This window comes from Rhinolophus sinicus, linkage group LG13, assembly GCF_036562045.2.
Source record: "Rhinolophus sinicus isolate RSC01 linkage group LG13, ASM3656204v1, whole genome shotgun sequence".
NCBI lineage: Eukaryota > Metazoa > Chordata > Mammalia > Chiroptera > Rhinolophidae > Rhinolophus > Rhinolophus sinicus.
Window position 1 is genome coordinate 34,987,887 of NC_133762.1, and position 24,238 is coordinate 35,012,124.

General features: G+C 41.0%; 1 protein-coding gene across 1 annotated transcript in view; it reads left to right on the forward strand.

The window, feature by feature from the left end:
* Positions 1-235: 235 nt before the first annotated feature.
* Positions 236-24,238, forward strand: part of MROH8 (maestro heat like repeat family member 8) — a 37,894-nt gene continuing 13,891 nt past the window's right edge. The window contains exons 1-11 of the mRNA XM_074318124.1: positions 236-369; positions 2,534-2,656; positions 9,953-10,032; positions 10,749-10,893; positions 11,789-11,884; positions 13,938-14,042; positions 14,952-15,087; positions 17,246-17,361; positions 18,320-18,472; positions 20,287-20,447; positions 23,797-23,932. Of these exons, the coding sequence (XP_074174225.1) occupies positions 367-369; positions 2,534-2,656; positions 9,953-10,032; positions 10,749-10,893; positions 11,789-11,884; positions 13,938-14,042; positions 14,952-15,087; positions 17,246-17,361; positions 18,320-18,472; positions 20,287-20,447; positions 23,797-23,932 (1,254 nt within the window). The 5' untranslated portion in view covers positions 236-366. The remainder of the gene's footprint in view (positions 370-2,533; positions 2,657-9,952; positions 10,033-10,748; positions 10,894-11,788; positions 11,885-13,937; positions 14,043-14,951; positions 15,088-17,245; positions 17,362-18,319; positions 18,473-20,286; positions 20,448-23,796; positions 23,933-24,238) is intronic.

Here is a 24,238-nt window from a genome sequence, read left to right on the forward strand (position 1 = left end):
TACCACTCTACTAGAGCTCAGTCTTAATGGATTTGGTAGCTTACGAGGCCCTCAGAGAACACTGAATTTGTGATTGAGAAAACAGACTCAGAGAGGAGAAGGGACTTGATCAGGGTGGCAGAGTGAACAGTGAATGTGAGAACAGGACCTTTTTTTCCTGATATCCAGTGGTCCTCCCCATTAAACCCTCTAACTTTACATAGTACAGAGGCATTGTTTTTCTTTCAGTATTAGACTCGGACATCCCTGATATCTTTGGACTCCCTCGGGAATCCCTCACAAATAGCTTCAGACACCTGACCCACCAAGGCCCCCTCGGCCAAGCCACTGTTGAGAAGCTGATTGAATTTATCCAGGAATTTTTTAATGGTGAGCTAAAGGTATGCAGTCGTAAAGACAAGCAGTCTTTACGAGTTGTCCAATTTATTCTTCCATTTTAACACATATTTTAAACATTTGTTCTTTAGTATATAAATAATTTATAAGCTGTAAAATTTCTTTGTATTTATACTTTTATATTTATAATACGTGTCTATTTACATTGATAAATTGTATTTATATTTGTAAAAATTATAAAATTCTTATAAAAACAAAGAAAACCATAATAAAAATTAAAAGTTAATCTCTAATCCCACTTTCCTAAAATGACTACTGTTATATACGTATGTATATATATTTTCAGACATTTTTTTCTGTGCATACAAATGTGTGTATAGAAAAATAAACATCAGAGATGGTGGGAGAAAAAATCTACGTCAATAACTATAAATCTATATTATCCTACTTCATACAATATTCCGTTGCTTAGGTGAAACGTTCATTTATTCATTCCAGGAGTGTACATAACAGAAGAATTGATCTGGGGGTGAAGAAAGGCATTTCTGAGGAAGTAACCCTTGAGTTCAGATCTAAGGAATGAACAGCCGAAACTAGGAAAAAGAATTAGAGGGAATATTCCAGAAATAGGAAATGGTGTGTTTGCAACCTTGTGGCACAAAAGAGCAGAGCATGTCTGATAAACTCAAAGAAACCTGGTATATTTAAATTACAGTGTCAAAGGTATCTGTCATTTGTCAACAGACACTTAGGTTGTTTTCATATTTTGGCTATTATGAATGATGGTGCAATGAACATGGGAATGCAGGTATCTCTTTGAGACCCGAATTTTATTTCCTTTGAATATACACAGATATTTTTGGTTTGTGAAAATTTACCAAATTTTACATTTTCTCTATGAATAATGCCAATAATTTTTTAAAAAATCCTTAAAGCCAGAATGTTGGTCTTCACTTTTGACTCAGACTATGCTTTATACTTCCTGTCATAAAGGCTTTCTTTGTAGTTAATAAAGGCTTTGGGTTGCTACAGTGAATTGGAGTGGGGGAAGTCTGTTCCCTGCATTGACCTGGATCCACAGCCAGTCAGGGAAATAGATGCATAAGGAGTTAGTTTTGTCAGAGTATTACAAATGCCATAACAGCAATATATACACATGTACTTTATGGATACCCTTAGGAAGAGCACCTGACCCTTCAGGAGAAAAGAAATACATGATCCAGGTCTTAAAGTAAAGGATATATAGATTAGTCAACAAAAGAAACGTAAACAAAAAGAAGTGTAAAGAATTCAGAAGGTACAAAGGCCCAGAAGTAAGAAAGGGCAGCCTAAAGTTACTTTGGCTAAAGCTCAGAATGCTGTCAGATAAGGCAAGAGAGAAAGTTGAAGAGATTAGCTGGGGTCACATTGGGATGGGCCTTGACCTCTAGGGGTGCTATTGAAAGTTTTTTGATAGGGAGTTACTGAATCAAATTTGGACTTTTTAAAAGGGAAATCTGGTGAGAGCTGGGGGAATAGATTGGAGCGGGGCAGAAAAACCCAATGTTGGATTGTTATACTAATCCAGGTGAGAGAGAATCTGGTAGGCCATGAAGTCAGCTTCTTGCTATGTGTTGCTACTTGCTCTCCAGAGAGCGTATACCAGTTTACACCATCTATATGCAGGTGGGGACAGACTGGAAGAAATTTTCTCAAGATTGTGGAATTATTGGTGTCTTTTATTTTCTTCTTATACTTTATCTTTTCCAAGTTTCTATGGTAAATAGATAGTGCTTTTATATTTAGAAAAAGGGAATAATACAAAAGAGATTTTATTCTTCAAATCAAAACTTGCATTTTAATTAGAAACCTTAAAGACTCAAAATAATGAATCTTTAATGACATCAAGAGAGGCAGAAGTAACAGCATCAGAGGTTACCTTTAAGAAGCTTAGACAGTAGTCTACAGGGTGGGTTGGTGGGGAAGCAAAGACTAAAGGTGGAAAGAGCCATCGTGGAGCATTTGGTAGTCTCACCGAGAGAGAAAACGGGCAGGGCCAGTGGAGAAGGAATTTCATTCCTCTGTAATTTATTCATTCCTTAAATAAAAGACTGCTACTGGATTAAAACATTCCAAGAAACTTTTCAAAAGCCCTCTACAATTATCAAATGAGATTATAATGTATAATTGTGTTTTTATAATTTTTCCACAAATTCAGAGTGAACTTGAGAAGCTGACATTCCTGAGATCTTTGTCTTCTCTCAGCCGAACTTTACCTTATGATGAAACCACAGAATCATTCATTCACAGCCACACAGCAGACATTGTGCATACCCTAAATGTAAGTATTGTGACCTTATCACAAATTATTCAGACCATGGAAATTCAATGACCTGGCTAACAAGTTTTTTAGTGGCTTCACCTATATTAGCGCTTCCGTTACCCTCTTCACATATCAGCATCTCTGCGTGGAGGAGAAATACTCAGGGCTACTCCACACAGTGATCATCCTGGAAAACTAATTGAAAGAGGAGTAGAAAGGAGAACAGCATTTAAATTTCTCAGTAAAAACAATGCTGCATTCTCATTCATGAAGCAGGAGGTTTGAGGTAGACTTTACAATCAAATGCCTAAGTTCGAGTACATGCTCTGCCTCTTTCTAGTTATGTGACTTTGGGAAACTACTGACTTCTCGGTGCCTCAGTTTCCTCATCCATAAAATAAGAATAACTGTATATACTTCTCACAGAGCTGTTGAGAGTATTAAATAAGAAATAAATGTAAGCCAGGTAGCATGGTACCTATCACATATTTTGCATTTGAGAAACACAATTGTATTCTTTTTATTATTTTTTTGTCCTATTTGTAACTAACTCCAGCCACATTTTGCAACTAACTCATTCATTCATTACCTTAAGTGCCTAACAGTTCCAGGCATAGTCCTGGGAATTGGGGCTACAAAGACAAAGAAAACATAAGGCCTATTCTTGCAGCCACGACAAATGTAATCAACTATCACAGGGACTGTGGCAAAGGTTTAAATAGGTATAGTGAGGGCACAGAGGAGTGAGTGAGTGGTCAATTCCATGTCAGGCGATCCAGAGGGCTTTACAGAGGAGGTGACATACTTAAGTTTGTAACTTTTTGATGCTTTAGTTTTCTCATCTGTGAAATGTCCCCTTCAGTTTCTCTAAAGCTCTAAAATTCTGAATCTGAGATCTCTTACACACTCCAGGAAACTGAGCAGTTCTTTTCAACACACAGATCTATAAGGCTGATTAGATTGATTGGTTTTCAGAATTGAAGGCTAACCATTACCAGGTTTGTTCAGTAATAGACAGTGACAAAGGATCTTGTGTATCTAAAACACTCTGGTGCTTTGCTGAAGGATACACATTTCCTGGAAGTGTTAATCCTTGCCTCCCAAGAGTTTACAATCCTCATGGAAATGACCACACCTCATAAATAGGTTGAGAACTCTGCCAAATAATACATCAAAAAGAACAGAATGATATAATGCAGATTTAAGAATGCATGCAGCTTTCTACTTGGCTATATATACTCCCTGGAAAGAGGCTTAGGCTTATAGGCAGCCATAGGGCCCAGCCAAAATGGCCTGATTCCGAAGTCCCACTTCACAAGCATTGGCAGCGATGGGTTGCCACGTGGTTTAACCATCAGCTCAGAAGATCCACGAATGCAGGTCTCACCTGTGCACAGCAGAAGCACACTGAATGTCCCTACACTCTGTACCTGAAATCTGTCTGACCAGTAGTGAAATATACACTAGCTGGCAAGGGGGGTTCAGTCTAGAAGAACTAAGGGTAGCTGGTATTGATGAGAGAATTGCATGGATCACTATATCGTTGCACAAGTCTGCAAAATCCATGCGGTAGCCGGTTAGCTCAGTTGCTTAGAATGTGGTGCTGATAACACCAAGGTTGCCGGTTTAACCCCTGCGCCCTCCATGAAAAAAAAGTCTGCAAAGTCCCTGTAAGCCCATGTGCAGGTGCTAAAAGAGTGCAGCTTTCAATAACCAAGAGGAGAGGCAGTTCTGCTGAGGAAACCACAGGAAACCAAAGCCAGGGTCACTATAAAGAAAGAAGAATTTTAAGGCATTGGCAGTCTTCTCATGACCCATGCCAACGCGTGGCTCTTCAGTGTCCAAATAAAAAGAGCCCAGGAGGCTAAGAACAGAATATGGAAAGGAAGGGAGAAAACTCTGTTATAAAACTTTACCAAAGGGGCCGGCGGGATGGCTCAGTTGATTATAGCGCGAGCTCTCAACAACAAGGTTGCCGGTTCAATTCTCGCATGGGATGGTGGGCTGCGCCCCCTGCAACTAAAGATTGAAAACAGCGCCTGGACTTGGAGCTGAGCTGCGCCCTCCACAACTAGATTGATGGACAACAACTTGGAGCTGATGGGCCCTGGAGAAACGCACTGTTCCCCAATATTCCCCAATAAAAAATGGAAAAAAAACTTTACCAAAGAAGATGTGTAAATACGTACATGAACAGATGTTCCCTCATTGTGATAGGGGAAATGCAAATTAAAACCACAGTGAGATTCAACTCTACACCCACTAGAATGGCTAAAATGAAGAAAGGGAATGCCAAATGTTGGTGAGATATGTTGCAACTGGAACTCTTATATACTCCTGGTGGGAATGTAAAATGGCACAACCAATTTGGAAAACAGTTTGACAGTTTCTTAAAAATTAAATATACACTTACCATATGACCCAGCAATTCCACTCCTGGGTAACATGAAGTGCATGTCCACACAAAGACGTGTACACAAATGTTCATAGAAGCTCTGTTTGTAATAGCTAAACACTGGAAACAGCCCAAATGTCCATCAGCAGATAAATGGATAAACAAATTTGGTATAGCCATACAATGGAATACTACTCAGCCATAAAAAGGAATGAACTATTGATGCTACAATTTTAATGACTCTCAAAATAATTATGCTGAGAGAAAAAAGCCAGCCAGACCGAAAAAAAAAAAAAAAAGATATACTGTGTGATTCTATTTATATAAAATTCTAGAAAGTGCAAACTTACCTATAGTGACATTACAGCAATGGTTCCCTGGATATAGAGATGAGTAGGGAGAGGCAGGAGGGAGAAATGACAAAGTAGCACGGGAAAACTTGGGAGTGATCTGTTTGTTCATTATCTTCATTGTGGTGATGGTCTCATGGATGTATACATACGTCAAAAATAAATCTATACACTTTACATATGTACAGTTTATTGTGTGTCTGTTACCTCAGAAATGAAAAAAGCTACCAAAAGAGTGGCCAGATGGCTCAGTTGGTTAGAGCGCGAGCTCTGAATAACACGGTTGCCAGTTTGATTCCCACAAGGGGCAGTGAGCTGCGCCCTCCGCAACTAGATTGAAGGATAACGACTTGACTTGGAGCTGATGGGCCCTGGAAAAACACAGTTACCCAAACTCCCCAATAAAAAAATTTAAAAATTAAAACAAAAGAGCTACCAAAAGTCTGTTGAGAACTTGAAAAGAAAAAACAAATGCAGTGGCAACTGGGATTGGTAATGATAAGATTGGGGTGAAATGAACTCAGATAGATCTCCCTAAGCCTCAAAGAATGTGATGGATAGTGTTGAGAGAAGGAACCAGTGAGTAGGGGCTCTGGTAGTACATTACTGCCTGTCTATGCCAGGGCCAGGGTTCTGCATCCTGCAATATGGCAGAAGGGCCAGTGGGATGGTTTTTAGATACCTAACAGCAGACACAGGCATCAAGTCCTACTGTAATAGAATTTTAATGTAACCAGACTTGTCCTTAGTGCCTCAGTTCTCTTCTGCTAGCCTGGGACTCCACCCTAATTCTGCCTCTGGGGTCTTACACAAAACCCTGCTACTATGTCGTTTCGTAAATAGTTGGAGTGTACTCAGCATTGAGGACGCACTGTGAGGATATACAACTTGAGCACCGAGGCAGGAAGCAGATGAGAATGATGTTTCAGGAAGACTTCAGTGGTGTGGATAATATTAATAAATGCGGAAGGAGTGCCGAGGACGTTTCACAGGGGACTGACCTAATGTAGAAAAGACTGTCCCGTTGTCCTAGTGAGAGTTGGAGCTCCCTGAAGCAGAAGGGTGAAGAGGAAAGGGAGCTATTTTAGGAACCAACGTGACCTGTGTGAGCTTAGCCAAATCACTTAGCTTTGGTAAACCTCTAGCTCTGCCCGCAAAATGGAGGTAGTAGTATCGTTCTGGTTTTCATTAAGATCTTTGAGACAGAATGTCTCGTTTTGTTAAGACTGGCTAAGATTCTTCTTGGGGCAAGCAACAGAAATCAACTGTGGCTCACTTAAGTTAAAAACAAAAAGGATGCTGGAATAGCTCTCTTAGAATATAAGGAAGAGGTTTAACAGTGAAGCCTACATAAGAGCAAGTTCCAGGACAGCTCCGGAGGTCACAAAGGCAAGAGCAAGCCTCTAGCAGCACCCAGTCTGTGTCTGTCACTAAAATTCCAGATTCTGGGAGAGAGAATCTGATTGGCCCAAAGGGGTCTGTTCTCCATTCCTGCATTAATCAGGTGTGTCTTGGAGCAGCATCAGATGGTAATAACAGGTCTTCTGGACATACCTTTCTGTGTATTGGAGGCAGTTCCCAGAGAAGGGGTGATTGCTGTGATCTAGGGAGGTACCCCACATGGTTCCTGCTACACAAACACTTTGCAAATAAAAAAATACCCTCTCGGGCTGGCGTGGTGGCTCAGGTGGTTGGAGCTCCGTGCTCCTAATGCCGAAGGCTGCTGGTTCGATTCCCACATGGGCCAGTGGGCTCTCAACCACAAGGTTGCCGGTTTGATTCCTTGACTCCCGCAAGGGATGGTGGGCTCCACCCCGTGCAACTAAGATTGAACACGGCACCTTGAGCTGAGCTTCTGCCGAGCGGCCGGATGGCTCAGTTGATTGGAACACAGGCTTTCAACCACAAGGTTGCCGGTTTGATTCCCTCAAGGGATGGTGGGCTGCGCCCCCTGCAACTAGCAACGGCAACTGGAGCTGGAGCTGAGCTGCGCCCTCCACAACCAAGATTGAAAAGACAACAACTTGACTTGGAAAAAGTCCTGGAAGTACACTGTTCCCCAATAAATTCCTGTAAAAAAATTAAAATTAAAAAAAAAAAAAAGCCTCTCACTTCTGAATTCCCCATGGTGGTTAGCATAATTGTGAACAAATAATAAGCCTTTCAGACCTGGTTTTCTTTAAAAAAAAAGAAAAGAAGGTTATTCTGGCAGAAGCGGTCAAGTAGATTGAAGTCAGCAGGGAGTGCAGGCCTGGTGGTTTAGCCTTCATGCACCTGTAAGGTGTGTGGCTGCAGAGATGGAGAGTCAGAAACTGCAGAGCAGGGAATGGCTATTGCTGGGATTGATTGGATGTGGGAAGTAAATAAAGGAGAAAAAAGTCATAAATCTTTTTTGTGAGCCCGGGGAAAGGGAACCATTGACAACAATTGAAGACTGAGAAGGGAGGTAAATAATGAATTCACTTTTTAACACTAAATGCCAGGCTATCGCTGTGATCTTAGTGGTGATGCCCAGCAGAAAACTAGATTTGGGTGAGTAGCGCCCTGGGAGGCGGAAGGCAGAGCCTTATGCTTTGTCCCTTCCAGATTATAAAGCCATAAAAATAACTAAGTTCCTTAAGGGAATAAAGAAGAAGAGCAGCAGGCCACCAGCAAGATCTGACCAGATAAAGAAGGGAGGCTCTAGATGAGGGAAAATGGGGTCAAATACATGATGATGGAAGGAGAACTGACTCTGGGTGGTGAATACACAATGTGAGATATAGATGATGTAATACAGAATTGTACACCTGAAATCTATGTAACTTGACTAACAATTGTCACCCCAATAAATTTTAATTAAAAAAAAAAAAGATCAGACCAGAGTTGGAAAGTGAAAACTCAGAAAGGGGCAACAATGTGAACTCAGTAATATTTACTGCCTCCTGGGCACTGCCTAGGTTCCTAGTGAGGTATTTTGGTGGCAGGTAAGAGAACTCCACTAGAGTAGCTGAAACACAAACGGGGAGATTTGTTCTTAGGATAATTGAATGTTCCCAGAGTCCTGTGACAGGAAGGGAAGGCAGCCTGCTCCAGGAAGGGAATGAAACCAGGAAACAACAACAACAAAAACAAAACAAAACAAAAAAAACCTTTCACATACTCAGAGAGAACTTTCCATCTTTTATCTTTGCTCCTTTGTATGCATTTCCATTTTTCTCTCTCTTTTCTCCCTCCTCCCCTTCTCCCCTTCTCTTCCCAAAATTTCTGTTACTTTGTCCACAGGGCCCAGTGCTCCCACACTACTTGAAATTTTCTCCTTTTGGTAGATCAGCCAGACTGAGATTAAAGCTCTTTGTCTCAATTCCAGATTCCTGAGAAGCAGAATCTAATTGACCTTGGTGTCTACTCCTAGACAGATGAGTTGTGGTTAGTGGGACATTCTAGAATGACTTAGCAGAAACATGACTGCGAGATGCCCTTTCCTATGGGCTAGGAGCAGTTTCCAGAAAGGCTGGGTAGTCAGTCCAATAAGGTTTACACTACAACCATTTTACATTGATTGCTCTTTACATCAACTCCTGAGATATATTCTCATCTCCACACAGACAAGGAAACTCAGGCGTAGGGGAGGTAATGCATTCAGTGTGACACAGTGAGTGGCAGAGCCACTTCTCACTCTCAGGTGCTATCCAGCTCCAAAGCCCCTGTTTTTTTGTCTCTATCACTCTGCAGATTTTTCCAGCAGAACAAGGCAGCTTTTTCCTCTGCCAATCAGGAAGTTGGAAAGTTATTCCTTTTCTAGGACAAGAACTTAGAATAATGTAGAAACAGGAGTTCAGACGCCTAAACTGGAAATAATCACTAATAATAAAAATAATGAGTAACAGAGGCTACCTAAGTTATTGAGGGCTGCTAGGTATTAAGAATTAGCTCATTTACGCCAGCTCTGAGCAACAGGTTTGCCGGTTCGATTCCCACATGGCCCAGTGAGCTGCGGCCTTCACAACTGGATTGAAGACAACGAGCTGCCACTGAGCTTCTGGAGGGGCGGCCGGATGGCTCAGTTGGTTAGAGCGCGCGCTCTTAACAAGGTTGCCTTTCAATTCCCACATGGGATGGTGGGCTGTGCCCCCTGCAACTAAAGATTGAAAACGGCGACTGGATTTGGAGCTGAGCTGCGCCCTCCACAACTAGATTGAAGGACAACGACCTGGAGCTGATGGGCCCTGGAGAAACACACTGTTCCCCAATAAAATTTATTAAAAAAAAAAAAAAAAAAGAATTAGCTCATTTAGTACTCACAGCCACCCCATGAAGGTGAGTGGCACTGTTACCTCATTTTACATATGAGGAAACAGGTACAGGGAGGTTAACTAACTTGCATCAGCTCAAACAGCTAGTAAGAGGCAGAGTCAGGTCTCAGGGTCTGGCCCCAGAGAAGAAACTCCTAGCCTGGCTCCCGTCCTGCTTCCTGTCCTGTGGAACCAAGGAGCCCAGCCCACTGAAGGACCTGCCATTGTTCTTCCTGATTGTGTGGCCTAATGACTTGGCACATTCGCGACTCTCTAGAGTTCTTTCTCATTGCAGATGCTGGTCCGAGAGGAGCCCCAGCATTCTGTCTTCAGCCCTGTGCTCCAGGAGGTCTTTGTCACCATCGCTGACCTCAGGTGACATCCACATGCCCCTTACACGCGCGCCCTGGTTCCTCATTCAGGGCCAATACCAGAGCCAACTGACATGTTCCATAATTTTAACTTCTCAAAACTATTTAGAGAAGGGTAAGCCAAGTCCATGTTTTTGTGTAAGAACTTTGATTTCACGTATGCTACCATCCGTATCTGAAAGACCTTATTGGAACTCTTGGGAGTTCAGTTTTGTTGAGTATTCAGTGGGCAGTTACTCCCATATGTGCTTCATAACAGTAGAATTCCACAGTCAGAGAAACTTGGAAGGGCTGCCTGCTGGTTAACCTTTCTTGGAGATTTATACCACACATTAACTGATTAAAAGTCCCAAGGAGTCCTATAGTTAAAAAGTTCTTTAACTTGGTTTAACCCACACTAACAAACGTTCACCAGAACACACTTTGGAAAATCGTGGTTTACTATATTAGACTGTAGCAGGCTTCTCTCCATGGTTGAACTAGGAGAAAGCCTGAAAAGATGTCACTGCAATGACCTTGGGATGTGGGGAGGGAAAGGGGAAAGAATGGAGGCTGGAACTCTTCCTCTAACCTTTTGTGAGGTGTAACTAAACAGACTGGCTTTCATCAGAATCATACACCCAAGAGTCTACCCTTTCCCTTTGAGTTACTCTGATCCCTGCTTATCAATGTCAAATCGAACTCCTCCCAGCTTACTATTCCCAAACTGTCTTTTCTTAGCTACCAAGACGTCCATTTGCTGTTTGGCTCTGAAGATCGAGTTGACTTGTTCAGTCTTATCATCAAAAGTATGATCACTCTGCCCTCGGTAAAGACTCTGACCCATCTGCAGGAAATCATGCCCAGTGGGTCCTACAACTCAGAGGTAACTCACACTTTGCTTTAATAACTTGCCATCCCAAGATCAGAGCTAGTTGATCTTGGCCTTTTGAGAGTGCATTTGATTTTTTGGAAGTAGCCAAATACTATTTAAACCAAATCTGGTGAATAAAACAGGTTAAATTAAATAGCTTTTTTCCCCCCTCTTTATTTTGTTGTCTTTTTTTTCCCCTTCATTCCTTCTTTCCTTGCTTTTGGCTTTAAAATAAGGTGGAGTGTTCATATATTTAGCAGATATTTAGGGTTACCATGTGCTAAGCATCGTCATAGGCAACAGAAATACCACGGGGAGCTTACCAGGTAGTGCAGAGATACAAACCGCTGGTAAATAGAATGTCAGGTGATAAGTGCTGTGAAAAAAAATAGAACGGAAAGAAGAGGAGAAAGAGTACTGTGGTTGGGAGGGATGAGGGCTGTTTTACATAGGGTGTTCAGGGAAAGTTCTCCCGGTGAAGTGACAGTTGAAGAGTGAGAGTGTGGATATCTCTGGAGAAGAAACTTTCAAGCAGAGAGAAAAGGAAGTGCGAAGGCCTTGATTTCTTTCTGCCCCTAGTAAACTGGTTGGTAAAGCAGTTGCCAAAGGAGACTTTGTTCCCCTTTGTTTCAAGATGTCAGAGTCACAAGTCAAACTTTAAAAGTGCCTCGGTGGCCCTAACTGATTCCCCAAACTAGTTAGAATCAGTTAACTGTGTTCCCAGTAATGTCGAGATGTCCATGTAATATGAATGTAAGTTGTTTCACCTCAGGTCACAAACTGCCTACCAGTTCTTTACACTGGTTCTGCACCTCTGAGGAAAGTCTCAGATAATGAGGAGAACCTCAGCAATGGACAGTATTGGGGAACTTCGTACAGGTGGCATCACTGACCCTGTGCCTTTCAGTGTCTCTACAGGCAGATGTTTCAGGCGTTCTCAGAGATGCTCCAGAGTTTGGTGGTAAAAGACCCACATTTGGAAAATCTTGACACCATTTTTACGGTAAACAGGATATCAGGAGAGAATGGGAAACTTCCTATTGTCTGGTGAAAGTGGAAGAAGAAAATGTGGCAGGATTAAGTTTTAAGAGATAGCAAAATAGTTAAAGAGTATCAGCTATCCGTTTTGAGTCAGACTTGGGTTCAAATTCTGACTGCCATTCATTCATTGGTTATAAATTCAGCAAGAAATGTGATATCTCAGAGTCTCATTTCTTCACTTTAAATTGAGATAATAATTACTGTATTGCATAAGTGGCCTTCGATAAATGGTTTAAATAGTTGCTGTATGGGGCCAGCCTGGTGGCTCAGGCGGTTGGAGCTCTGTGCTCCGAACTCCGAAGGCTGCCGGTTCGATTCCCACATGGGCTCACAACCACAACGTTGCCGGTTCAACTTCTCAAGTCCCGCAAGGGATGGTGGGCTCCAACCCCTGCAACTAAGATTGAACACGGCACCTTGAGCTGAGCTGCCACTGAGCTCCCGGATGGCTCAGGTGGTTGAAGTGTGTCCTCTCAACCACAAGGTTGCTGGTTCAACTCCCACAAGGGATGGTGGGCTGCACCCCCTGCAACTAGAAACGGCAACTGGACCTGGAGCTGAGCTGCGCCCCCCACAACTAAGATTGAAAGGACAACATCTTGACTTGGGGGGAAAAAAAAAAAAAGTCCTGGAAGTACACACACACAAAACAAATAGTTGCTGTAATTAATTCCTTAAATTATTATTGCTTACTACCATACAAGGGTTTCAATCAGTGACCAGAGAGCAGAGTCAGCCTCAAGAATGAGTAAAATAGGCAATTGCCTGCCAGGTGAGATTTAACAATTGTTTTATTTTATTTATTTATTTATTTATTTTTAATTTTATTGGGGAATGTTGGGGAACAGTGTGTTTCTCCAGGGAGCAGCTCAGCTTCAAGTCCAGTCACCATTTTCAATCTTTAATTGCAAGGGGTGCAGCCCACCATCCCATGCAGGAGTTGAACCGGCAACCTTGTTATTAACAGCTTGCTCTCTAACCAACTGAGCCATCCAGCTGCCCCTTAATGATTGTTAATACCTGCCTGCCCCCACCTGTTCGGGTTCTAGCATATGCCATTCCATCATTAGGGATTTATTCATTGGAGTGCATTCACTGTGGTTCAAGCATCTCGCTCACCTGCCCCTTTTAAAGATGCAGACATCCCAGAAAGGGGTAACCCTTTCCACTGTTATTAATCATTTGTGCCTGAGTACAGATGGACACCACAACTGACCTTAACATTATTTCTCCTTTCTCTTCTATGTGTACCTCAACACTCCAGCCAGATTGGGTTTCTCCCCTTTATCCAGTTGTGCCTTGTACTTTCCTGCCTTGGCAGCTTCATTCAAGCTGTTTCTTCTACCTGAAATGTCACCTTCTTTGTGAAACTCCTACTCACGTATTTTATCTTCTCCATGAATCCTTCTATGACTGTTGCAGACAGATGCAATTTCCCCATCTTCGGCATTCTTTATTAGCACGTCATTAATTTTCTTTCTTTCCAAAGCAGGTTTCAGGAAGTTAAAAACATGCAGAAGAACAGAATAAATAATTGAAGAAAGTGGGAGGAAGGGAAACTAAGTCTCAAAAATGAGCCCTTGTGGAATGTGGACCATCTGATCCCCTGGGTCTTTGTGCCTTGTCATTCCACCACTTTCATTTCCAACCAAAACTGGTTTAGCGCTTAGGAAAATACTGTCAGACATAGTAGTGACAGGTGGAACTTCTCTCTCCACATTTTCTTCCACACAGAATAAGGGTGTTATCCCCGCTCTTCCTGATAAACCATTTAGACCAGGGATGTCCAAACAGCAGCCAGCGGGCCAATTGCGGCCCGCGATCCATTGTTAATTGGCCCACAGCAAATTCCAAAAATATATTTAGTTTACTTAAATAAACCAGGTGAGGCAAAACGTACTTCACTTCGAATGAGTGGCCTGGCTGTTTGTGTATTTTACCGCATTTGGCCCTTGGTGAAAACCGTTGAAAAAAGTTTGGACACCCCTGATTTAGACTCTCTTCATTTTCCATAGCACATGGACCCATGGTTACAGTCAGTCAAAGACCATGAGCGGGAACGGGCTGCAGCCAGCATGACTCAAGTTCTAAAGTGCTTATCTAGACATCTCAACTTGAAGGTAAGCAGCCCTTCAGTTGCAGAGGAAGAAGGATCCAAAGCCATCCTATTACTATTTCCCCTCCTATTTATGACTCCCAGACTGGTGACTCCTTGGTGCTTGTGTCATATATGGCACTTAGCATTATTCACATATCTACCCCTCTCCTCAGATTCGAGCAGCTTGAGGCCCAGTACTGTTTATTAATCTTGCATCCCAATTGCTTAGCACAAGAGCTGGGATGTAGAAATATACTACATTTTTTTGAATGAATGACTAAGTAAATGTAACCTAAAAATATCTGTGGGCCTACAGTGGCCTAGTCGCTGCACAGTGTTGTATTTAAAATGATAAAGTCCAGCAGGCAAGTATGCCAATCAATTTACATATCTCTCAGCATCTCAGAGAGAATGGTTCTATGGTACCTCTTTTTAAATCCTCTCATTTCTATCTTTTACTCTCACTTCTCAGTTCTGAATCCTCTCCCATAACTCCTACAAAACAATTCCCCAAAAAGATCCTTCTTTCTAGATCTATTTCTTTTTCATCTGTGAATCTCTCCCCTTTCCCAGGTAAATCTCATGGTTATTTTCATGGAGTGGCTGAACCATAGTTCTCCTTACTATGGGGCAATTATTTTCAATATGTGGTCTTTAAAAAACAGTGTTAGAATGACCATCTTTGGATACAAACTGTTTCATTTTCCAGATTGCTTATTTAGGTTAGAATTTGCCATATTTAATATCATTTGCTGGATATATTGTATCTACACGTGTTAAATGTTAACCCTAAAGAGCTCCAACGGCTGAATGTGGTTCTTGTACTTCTCTGGAGTAGGAAGCGGAAGTGGAATCACTTCTCAGCAGCTTAAATCTAAGGCACCAAATGCTCCTGTATTCTAATAGCATTTTTCTTTTTCTTCCTAACTAGCTCCCACTGCAATTCCAAAGACTTGGACATCTAGTGGCTCTGATGGCACTACTGTGTGGGGACCCCCTGAAAGAGGTGGCCGAGGAGGCTGCAGAGGGCACACACTACCTGCTGCATATCACCCTGAGGCTGAAGTGTAAGGCACTGCTGAAGGCAGTGAAGCCCTCAATAAATTCTCTAGCACAACGCAAGCACCAGTCTTCCTATGCCCTCACTCCCCACACTCTAGCAAGACTTTTACGGTAGTTTACAATGAGAAAGCTACATAGTCCGTAGGCAGAGATGAAGCAACACTGATTTAATAATTAGAATCATAACGCTGGATCAGACCCATCCATGTCAGCCGTCTATATGGCCATAGAGTTAGAGTATCTAGTGATTAGGTCAGAAGTGGAAGGGGTTCCTGCCATCATTTGAGCCTTCATTCATTTAGTTCTGTCATAAATGTTTACTGAGCACTTAATTTGGGTTACAACAGTAACCCGAACACAAGTGGTCCAAACCTTGTACTTGTCCTTTGCTCCAGCCAACCTAGCCTACTTTGTTCCTCAGAAATACCACACACACTCTCTTCTCTTGTGATCAAAAAATACGATGAATGCTGCTGCTGCATGCCAGCCAATGGAAAGGCAGGGATCTTCAGTACGGGAAGCAGTGCGTCCAACCTTACTAACAGTGTGTGACGAGTTTCAAATCGGTCAGTGCAGTCAGTCAGGTGTGAGCTACAGTTGAGAGAAGGTGTGTTTTAAAGTGTGCCGTAAATCTTCCTCCATCATGATAATACTCCATGTCACACATCGCTTCTGGTATACGGCAATTTCTGTCAAATAAAAACATTACAGTGTGTCCTCATCCACCTTATTCACCGGATCTGGCACCGTGCGACTTCTGGCTCTTCCCCAAAGTCAAAATGACCATGAAAGGAAAACATTTCAAATCAATTCAGGACATCGAGGCAGCCACGACAGCGCAACTAAAGACACTCACGAAAGAGGACTTCCAGAACTGCTTCAGAAAGTGGCAAGAACGATGGGCTAAGTGTGTTCAAAACGAGGGGAATTATTGGCAATGTGTCTTTTACTGTAATTTTTTTTTTATTTAAACAGTGCACTGTATTTTTTTATCACACCTCATAGTCTAGCGGGCGAGTCAGACAATCAAAGAACCAACAAGTAACTTATTCTATATAAAGATAACTACCGTGAAGAGAAATTACTGGGGCCATGAGTAAGAATTAAGCCTAGTGTGGTGTTCAGAAAAAGCCTCTCTGAAGATAATCTGAACATAATAAAGAACATTAGGCAGGTGAAGATGTAAAAAGAACATACTAGGCAGAGGGAACAGCCTAAGAAAGGGCCCTTTGCAGGTATGAGCTTGAGGAGTTTGAAAAATAGAGGGCCATTGTGGTCAAGGCATGAATCAGTGACACACCACCACCACCACAGTTAGAAGAGGTGTTAGGAGATACCTAACCCAGTATCCCCTCCAGTGCTTAAGTCTCAGCCTACTCTATCCCCACCAAGTAGTTTCCTGGGCTTGCTCATCCCAAAGATAAGGAAGCTTTGTGCTTCCCAAAGTAGCAATCTCATCTCTGGGCTGCTCTGAGTCTGAGGAATATCTCCCAAGACATACAGCCAAGGAAATACAACTGATGATTCCTACAACAAATATTTATGAAGCACTTATTGTTCTAGGGGTACATTGGCAAACAAGACAGACAAGGTCCCTCCCCCGCAAAGAGCTTATTTTCTCATTGGCGAGACAATGTACTCAACCAAGTGCTCCAAGACTTCCCATACATAAATTTCTAGTGAACACGAGTCAAACCAGTAAAACATGAGAAAAACAAGGCACTGTGAGGGAGTATTGGCAGACTCAATAATCAGAAAAACTAGACACATCAAGAGTTCTGATCAGAATTATCAGACACAGTACAAAATTGTGCAGTGTTTTTTTTGTGTGTGTGGGGACCTAAGCTTCATAGGGAGACCCCTCAAAAGTCCTCACCGATGGGGAATGGTATAGCATTGTTGGTTGTACTCCCAAATCACTCAAAAGCTCTACTCTTACAAAAAGCTTTTTTTCTTTCAGCCCTTCTTATTTATTGTACTACAACAGAGGGGAAACAAATCAGCCTTCAGATTAACACATAACTCCTGCCCCCAGGCATTTTTATTCAAGTGAAAAAGACAAGAGTGAGCTCTTGGATTCACTTCAACCCGGAGATCAATCAGACTTGCAAAATCAAGCAGAAATAATCCAGGAAGTATCAATATTTCATATTTTCTTCTCAGATATCACTCAGGACAAGAAAAATCACCAAAGTTGGAGAAGAGCAATGAAAACCTGTCGAGAACTAGAACTCTACAATATTAAACAGTTCTACAGTTGTCCTTTCAAAATTGCCCAGGTAATCAGAATGGCAAAAATTATAATGACAGACAACTTGAAATGTTGGAGAGGATGGCAAACACCAAAAGTCTCATATGTTTGTTCATGGGAATGTAAAATGGTAAAAACACTTTGGGGAAAGTTCCAGTAATTTCTTACATGGGCCAATGTCACTGTTTGAATATCTCTGCAGACAAGCTCTGCTTCTACTGATCGTCCTCCTAACCCTAGTCAGCCTCTTGCAAAGGTAAACCCTTGTCATAAAAAGGAGCTGCAAGAGACTGTAGTTGATCCAACAAGCCATACACTTTTTAATTAATGTATTTATTAATTATTCACCTAATATTTAATCATCTACTACATCCCAGGCACTATGTTAGGGGATAGGGGAAAAAAGAAAACCTACAGATCTTATTATTCATGTAGGGCCAAAGGTATCAGGTAATTTAAAGTCTCTGTGCATCAGTTTCCTCATCTGTACAAAGGGGATCTGTAAAAATTGGGATAACTCAATTGCTGTAAGGATTAAATGAGATGCTTATATGGAAAATGCTTTGCTTAGTGCTTTCCCAAAAGGCCAGGCAATCATACCTGTTACAGTCATGTGAAAGACTTTATACACTGCCAAGTGCCATGAAAAGCAGAAGACACATTCATTTAATAGATTGTCTCCAGATAAGGTATTTTAGCTGTGCCTGGGACCCTGTCAGCTCTGTAGCACTGGGGTCTTTCCTCTAGTTCTATTTCTATAAAAGTGTGACTCTTTCTGAGGATTTCAGTAATAAAGCTTCTTTCTAAAACTCAGAGCTGTAAATGGCCATGACACTTGGGTTGCTTCCAGTTTTTCATTTTTGTAAACAAGACTGAAGTAAAACTTAGACATGTTTGTATGCTTCTGATTGTTAACTTGGAATTTCTTGTTCAGGGCTCTATCATACGATATATCTTGAAAGTTCATTATCTATAAATCATTTCAGGTCTTCGAAGTGTTTCTCAATTCAAATGAACTCTGCCAGTTTGTAATGACTACACTGGATGGCCTGAAAAATCTGAAACATCCCTGCACCCAGCAGTCAGCAGGAGAATTGCTGATAACATTGGTGACAAATGCGGAGTCCCGATTTGAGAAGGTAAAGTGCTCAGTGGCCATTTCCTGGGTTTGAAATATCTGCAAGACCTCTCCCCACCTGCAGCTGCTGAGGTCTCTTCTGCTGCTATTCAGCTGAGAACAACTACTGAAGGAGACTAGGGTCAAAGCCTGAGTCCATTTGGTCAGTGTTGAACATTCGTCCATTTAACAAGCATATAATAATCAACCATTGTGTATGCAACTAGGGAGAGCAATTTTTAAAAATCTAAGGCGTGGTCCATATTTTCCAGAAGAGTATTGTTATTCTGGGACAATATAATTAACACATATGAGAATAACTTCAATTTAGATCTTCATCCATAATTAATGGTGTCAAATTTTTAAAAATCAAGCAATCGATGATCTTAAAAAGGGGCCAACTTAGTAAGTTTGCAACCAAGATAATTTATTTAAATGTGATGTATTAAAATTGATACATCGAGAAATAACAATGTAATTATGTCATTTAGAAATATGGAAGGACATAGTGGAAGAGATAAAAGGGATGAAAGTAGTTGTCTCTGGACAGCAGATAGGAGAATAGGCAGGAGAGAGCCTTGAAATACCACTGGGCTTTTAAAATTGTGTGCACTTTCATAAAAATAAAAAGTAATTTTTAAATGATGGAAACCCATTTTTTTAACCTATTAAAATAGCAAAGCTGCAAAAAGAACAGTATAATGAAAGCATGGTGAGCTGGACACTTGTATCAGTTGGGTGCTTTCAGCTGTAAAAAAAAAAAAACAGCTGTATCACATAATATAGTGATGGAAAGAGAACTGACTCTGGGTGGTGAACACAATGTGATATATAGATGATGTAATACAGAATTGTACACTTGAAACCTATGTAACTTTACTAACAATTGTCACCCCACATAACTTTAGTTAAAAAAAAAAAGCCAACTGTAAGAAGCTTAAACAAAGGATTTCTCATCTCATACAATAATAAACCCAGAAGTAGAGTATATTTTCTAGGATTGATTTAGTGACTCAACAAGGTTATTAAAGAGACAGGGGCTTTTGCATCTTCCCACTTTGCCTGTTCATGCAATCATAAGACAGTCACCATAGTTTTAGATTTTATGACCAGATAAAGACTATCCAATGAAGAAGAGAGACATTGCCTTCCTTTTGTCCCTTTCATCAAAGAGAAAAGTCTTTCCCAAAAGCCCCCAGTAGATTTTCCCTCATTTTATTGGCCAGAGTTGCATCACCTGCCATCTTTAAACCAGTTTCTGGCAACTGGTGATAAGGACGGCCGTTTTATATAAGGTCGTTGCGGACTGCCTCTTGGAGAAGCTGGCATTTCCACAGATCCCTGAAGCCACGAGTGTATGAACTGGAAGAATAGTTCAAGGAGAGAAATGGACCAGGGTCCAACGACCCGTTTCCTTTACCTGAGCACGATAGACATCTCTAGGAGGAAAGCAGGTCTGACTCCTCTGCCATTCTCAGCGTTAGAGTGAAAAAAAACCCAGCTTCCTTGCAACACTAATTTTATTAGTTTGTCTTATAAAATCAATACATAATCATTGAGGAAAAATCAGAAAAATATGTAAGGAAAAAAATTATCACATCACTCAAAGACACTTTATTAACATCTATGTGTATATGTTCTTCCAAATCCTTGTATCTGTGTATACATACATATAGATGTAGTTTAAGTAGTTTTGATAATAAACTTTTTTTTTAAATAATAAACATTCTGTTTTAAAAGTCACACGCAGGACTCTTCAGAAATAACCACAGAATCCTCAGTAACTATCAGTGTCCCACATGATTAAGATCTTAGTGATTTCTTTTCCCTCTTCAGGTGCCAGAAATTATGGGAGTCATCTGTTCCCGGCTCTCTGTAATCAGCCAGCCTAGAGTCCGCCACCAAGTCATAAGTACCGTGAGTTTGTTTATCTCCAGGCCCAAGTACACAGATATAGTGATAAAGCACCTTCTGTGTCATCCAGTACCATATGACAGGTAACAGAACCTGGTACAGCCTCTGGATTAAATTGGGGTGTGTGGCACGGCTCTGAGTATTGTAGAACATGGTTGCCCTCAGAAATCTAGTGATATTCTTATAGAGGAGATAAGCTATAGACAGATGCCTGCAATACAAATCAAGACATAATGCAGAAACATAAGGAAACAATTCAACAAACCCTGAATGAAGAACATTTTACAAAATAGTTGGGCTGAATGCTTCAAAAAAGTTAATGTCACAAGAAGGAAAAATAGGACTAGGGGCACTGTTCTAGATAAAAATAGGTAATTAAATGCAATAGGTGACTTTGATTGGATCCTGGATGAAAAAAGCTCTAAATGAAAATGTTGAGAAAATTTAAATATAGACTCTATGCTAGATTATTAAATTAATGTAATGTTCTTAGGTGTGAAATAATATGGTTATCCAGAAGATTGTCCTTATTCTCAGTGGTTAGGTACTGACATATTTAGGGCTGAATGTCATGATGTCTGAAATGTACTTGAGAAAGATTTAGCCAAAAAAATAAATATATACATAGAAGAGGAATAGAATCAGAGAGAGGAACAAACAAGATGCTTTAGAAAATTTTTTTAGATTAGTGGTTTTCAGAGTTGGAGGCACCCTGGAAGTTCCAGGCGATGCCTCATGGGAAGGCAGTGAGGCATTAAGGAGAGGGCTCCAGACCCCCACCCCTACCTCCACTTTAACCAGAGCAGCACCTCTTTTCTCCGCTTTATATATTGTGATTCTGGGTAATTACTGTATTTGAGGAAAAGATTTCTCAGCTTTAAACTGTTTGAAAACCACTTTCAGTGAATGGTTCTCATATAATGTCTTGCGGTAGTGCTGAGGTTTCCTATAAGCTGAACTTACACATTCTACCACTAACTCAAATAAAGGAGGACTTTTATCCATCCAGAGTTGAAAATGAGTTAATGTAGATCTTTTAAAAAAATGTTCTCTTTTGTATAGTTCTCGAATACATTGCTTTAAAATCTTTACTACTTGCTTCAGCTTAGCTACACTAGATTCTTGTATAAAACATATGATTTAGTACAAAATATTAAATATATCTAGTTATCTTAAGTGTAATTTTAGCATTATTCTATTGTTGGTATTTGTTCTAGCTCGTGGAGGACTTTGAGAACTACTGCTTTAGATCATATGAGAACATGGTATCTGTTAGAAGTGGAAATGACTTAGGAAACTTCATTCTGATTATACCTTGTTTCCCCGAAAATAAGATCTAGCCGGACCATCAGCTCTAATGCATCTTTTGGAGCAAAAATTAGTATAAGACACGGGGCTATTTTACTATAATATAAGACTGGGTTTTATGTAATATAATATATAATATAATATATACTGGGTCATATTAATTTTTGTTCCAAAGACGAGTTAGAGCTGATTGTCTGGCTAGGTCTTATTTTTAGGGAAACATGGTAGTTTTGGTCATTTACTTGAAGGTTGTTTGTTCATTTATGTATATACGTATCTGGGTGATTGTTCTTAGTAGTCTGTTCAAAGCATCTACTATGTACAGGTGCTGTTAGGCACCGGGAAAATCACGGACAGGTCGCATGGACCCTGCCCTCAGGCAGCATACAGTCTGGTAGCAGACAGAGACGAACAGCAGAGGATGCTATTCTGTGGAAGAGAGTTCTGTGGAAGCTCCTAGGAGGAGACTTAATTAGATGAAGGACTGGGGAAGGATTTCTGAAAGTAGGGCTGCTCCAAGCTGAGTTTTTAATGTAAATTTGCCAAGTAAAGTGCGGGATGAGGGAGTGGAAGAGGCATGCTAGACAAAGAATAGCAAAAATAAATTCCAGGAAGGTATGAACCAGTTTAATAAATGCCCATTCCCAAATGATGGGCAAACAAAAACCATGTCACATCTACAGAATCAGTTATCATTATAAGTGAGACCTGTTCCATATTTTTAACAGATTCTCCAGATGATTTTTTCACGCTAAAATTTATGAAGGCTATTGGCCAATGTGTGTGTTTTCCTAATTCAAATTCACTATCAGCCCACTTACAAATGTGCATAACTAAAAAGCATTTTGAAACACTTCTTTCACAATAAATAGCTTCTCAAAGTATTTCATTTACTCCCTCAGGAACACAGAGTGAAAACAAAGGTAAATAAATATTGGGATTTCATCCCAGGAGTGAATGTTCATATTCTAGAATCTATTTCCAAAGGCAAGAGTCTTTTCAGCACTCCACCTTGCCTTTCCGGCCTTTCCTTTAGGCGTCCTCTAGAAACTTACTTTGTTTTTATTCACAGATTAGAATTGCCAGAGTAAGGAGTGAAATACTGGAATAGTCTTTAAGCCTCTCAATTTTTAGAATGATTCTGAGCACATAGTTGGAAGACCACACATTAGATAAACACTGACTCTAGCACGCAAAGATACCTGGGTAGGTTCTGAAAATAAAAGGATGGATTACAAGCGTGAGTAACTCCCAATCTCTCCCCTCTTCCCCCCAGCGCCCATTAATGTTCCTCCACAATGTTTGTATAACTCTCAGGCCCTACTTTTGAATCAATGGTAGAAGAGAAGTTATTACATGCTGTCTTTCTTGAAGAAGAGATATCTCCTAAGGAGGATCAAAGCTTTATTTCAGGGCTCGACCTTAGCCAAAATTCAAGGACCATAGACTAGATTGGATAAGTGTGTCTTTGAATGCCTTCCGTGAGCCTGGCATTGTGCTAGGCCCTGAGGGATTCATAGAAGAAAAGCTAGACATAACCCCTACCTTCAAAGGGAAGCTATGGACACGCATACAGAAAACTGACAATAGCATGTGTAAGATTGAGACAACCTCTATAAAGAAGAAGTTTCTAAAGTGTTATGGGAACTCGCATGAGTGACATGGTGAAGCAGCAGCAAAGGCTTCACAGAAGAAATAACATGGGAGCTGGACCTGGAAGGATTTTGATGGGCAAAGAAGCATTTGGGCAAGGGCCTTCCAGTTTAAGGAAATGATGTAAGCAAAGACACAGGGTTTTCGAAGTCCATTGTCTGTTTGGTAAAGGTGAATGGTCGGGGGTAGCTAGAGCAGAGTCTGTCATAGGGAAGTTGTGAGACTGAAAATGTAAGTTAGAACCAGTTGGTGAGTGGTCCTGAAGTCCATGTTGAGGTAATGGGAACTTGAGTCTATAAAACCTTGGGAGTTGCTGTTATGAAAGCAGATAGTAGTAAGTTTTTGCTACGCTGAAGTTAAACAGGAAAACCTCTTGTAGACTGGATTCCAAACAGACTAAGAGGGTTGTAGTCATGGTAGGCCTAGGATAATCCATTCTCCTGACGAACCCTCTTACTCCGGGATTTCTAGGTATCTGGCTGAGTTTTGGAGAACTCTGGAGGTGGAGCTGCCCAGCACAACCTGGATTCTCTGGAGGCTTCTGAGGAAGCTTCAGAAATGCCATAACGTGCCCATCCAGGAGAAGATGGCCTATGTGGCTGTTGCTGTAAGCCATCGAGCTCTGTCCCTCCAACTTCAGCCCGCCATGCTCCCCTCTTGAGATGAATGACCCAACACCCCATCTAGAGAGTTTCTTTTGGTTCCTCTCAAACTTTGCTTCTGTCACCCAAATATAAACCTGCAGTGTTTCCACCAAGGGATTGACATGGAGCTGGGGAAGGTGAAGGAATCAGTATAGTTTAACATGTTTTAAACATTCCTTCCCTCATCCTTTAAAAAATATGTATCATCATAATTAAAAGTAACGCAAACTCGTGAAAATAATTTCAAATAATACAGAAGAGTATAAAAT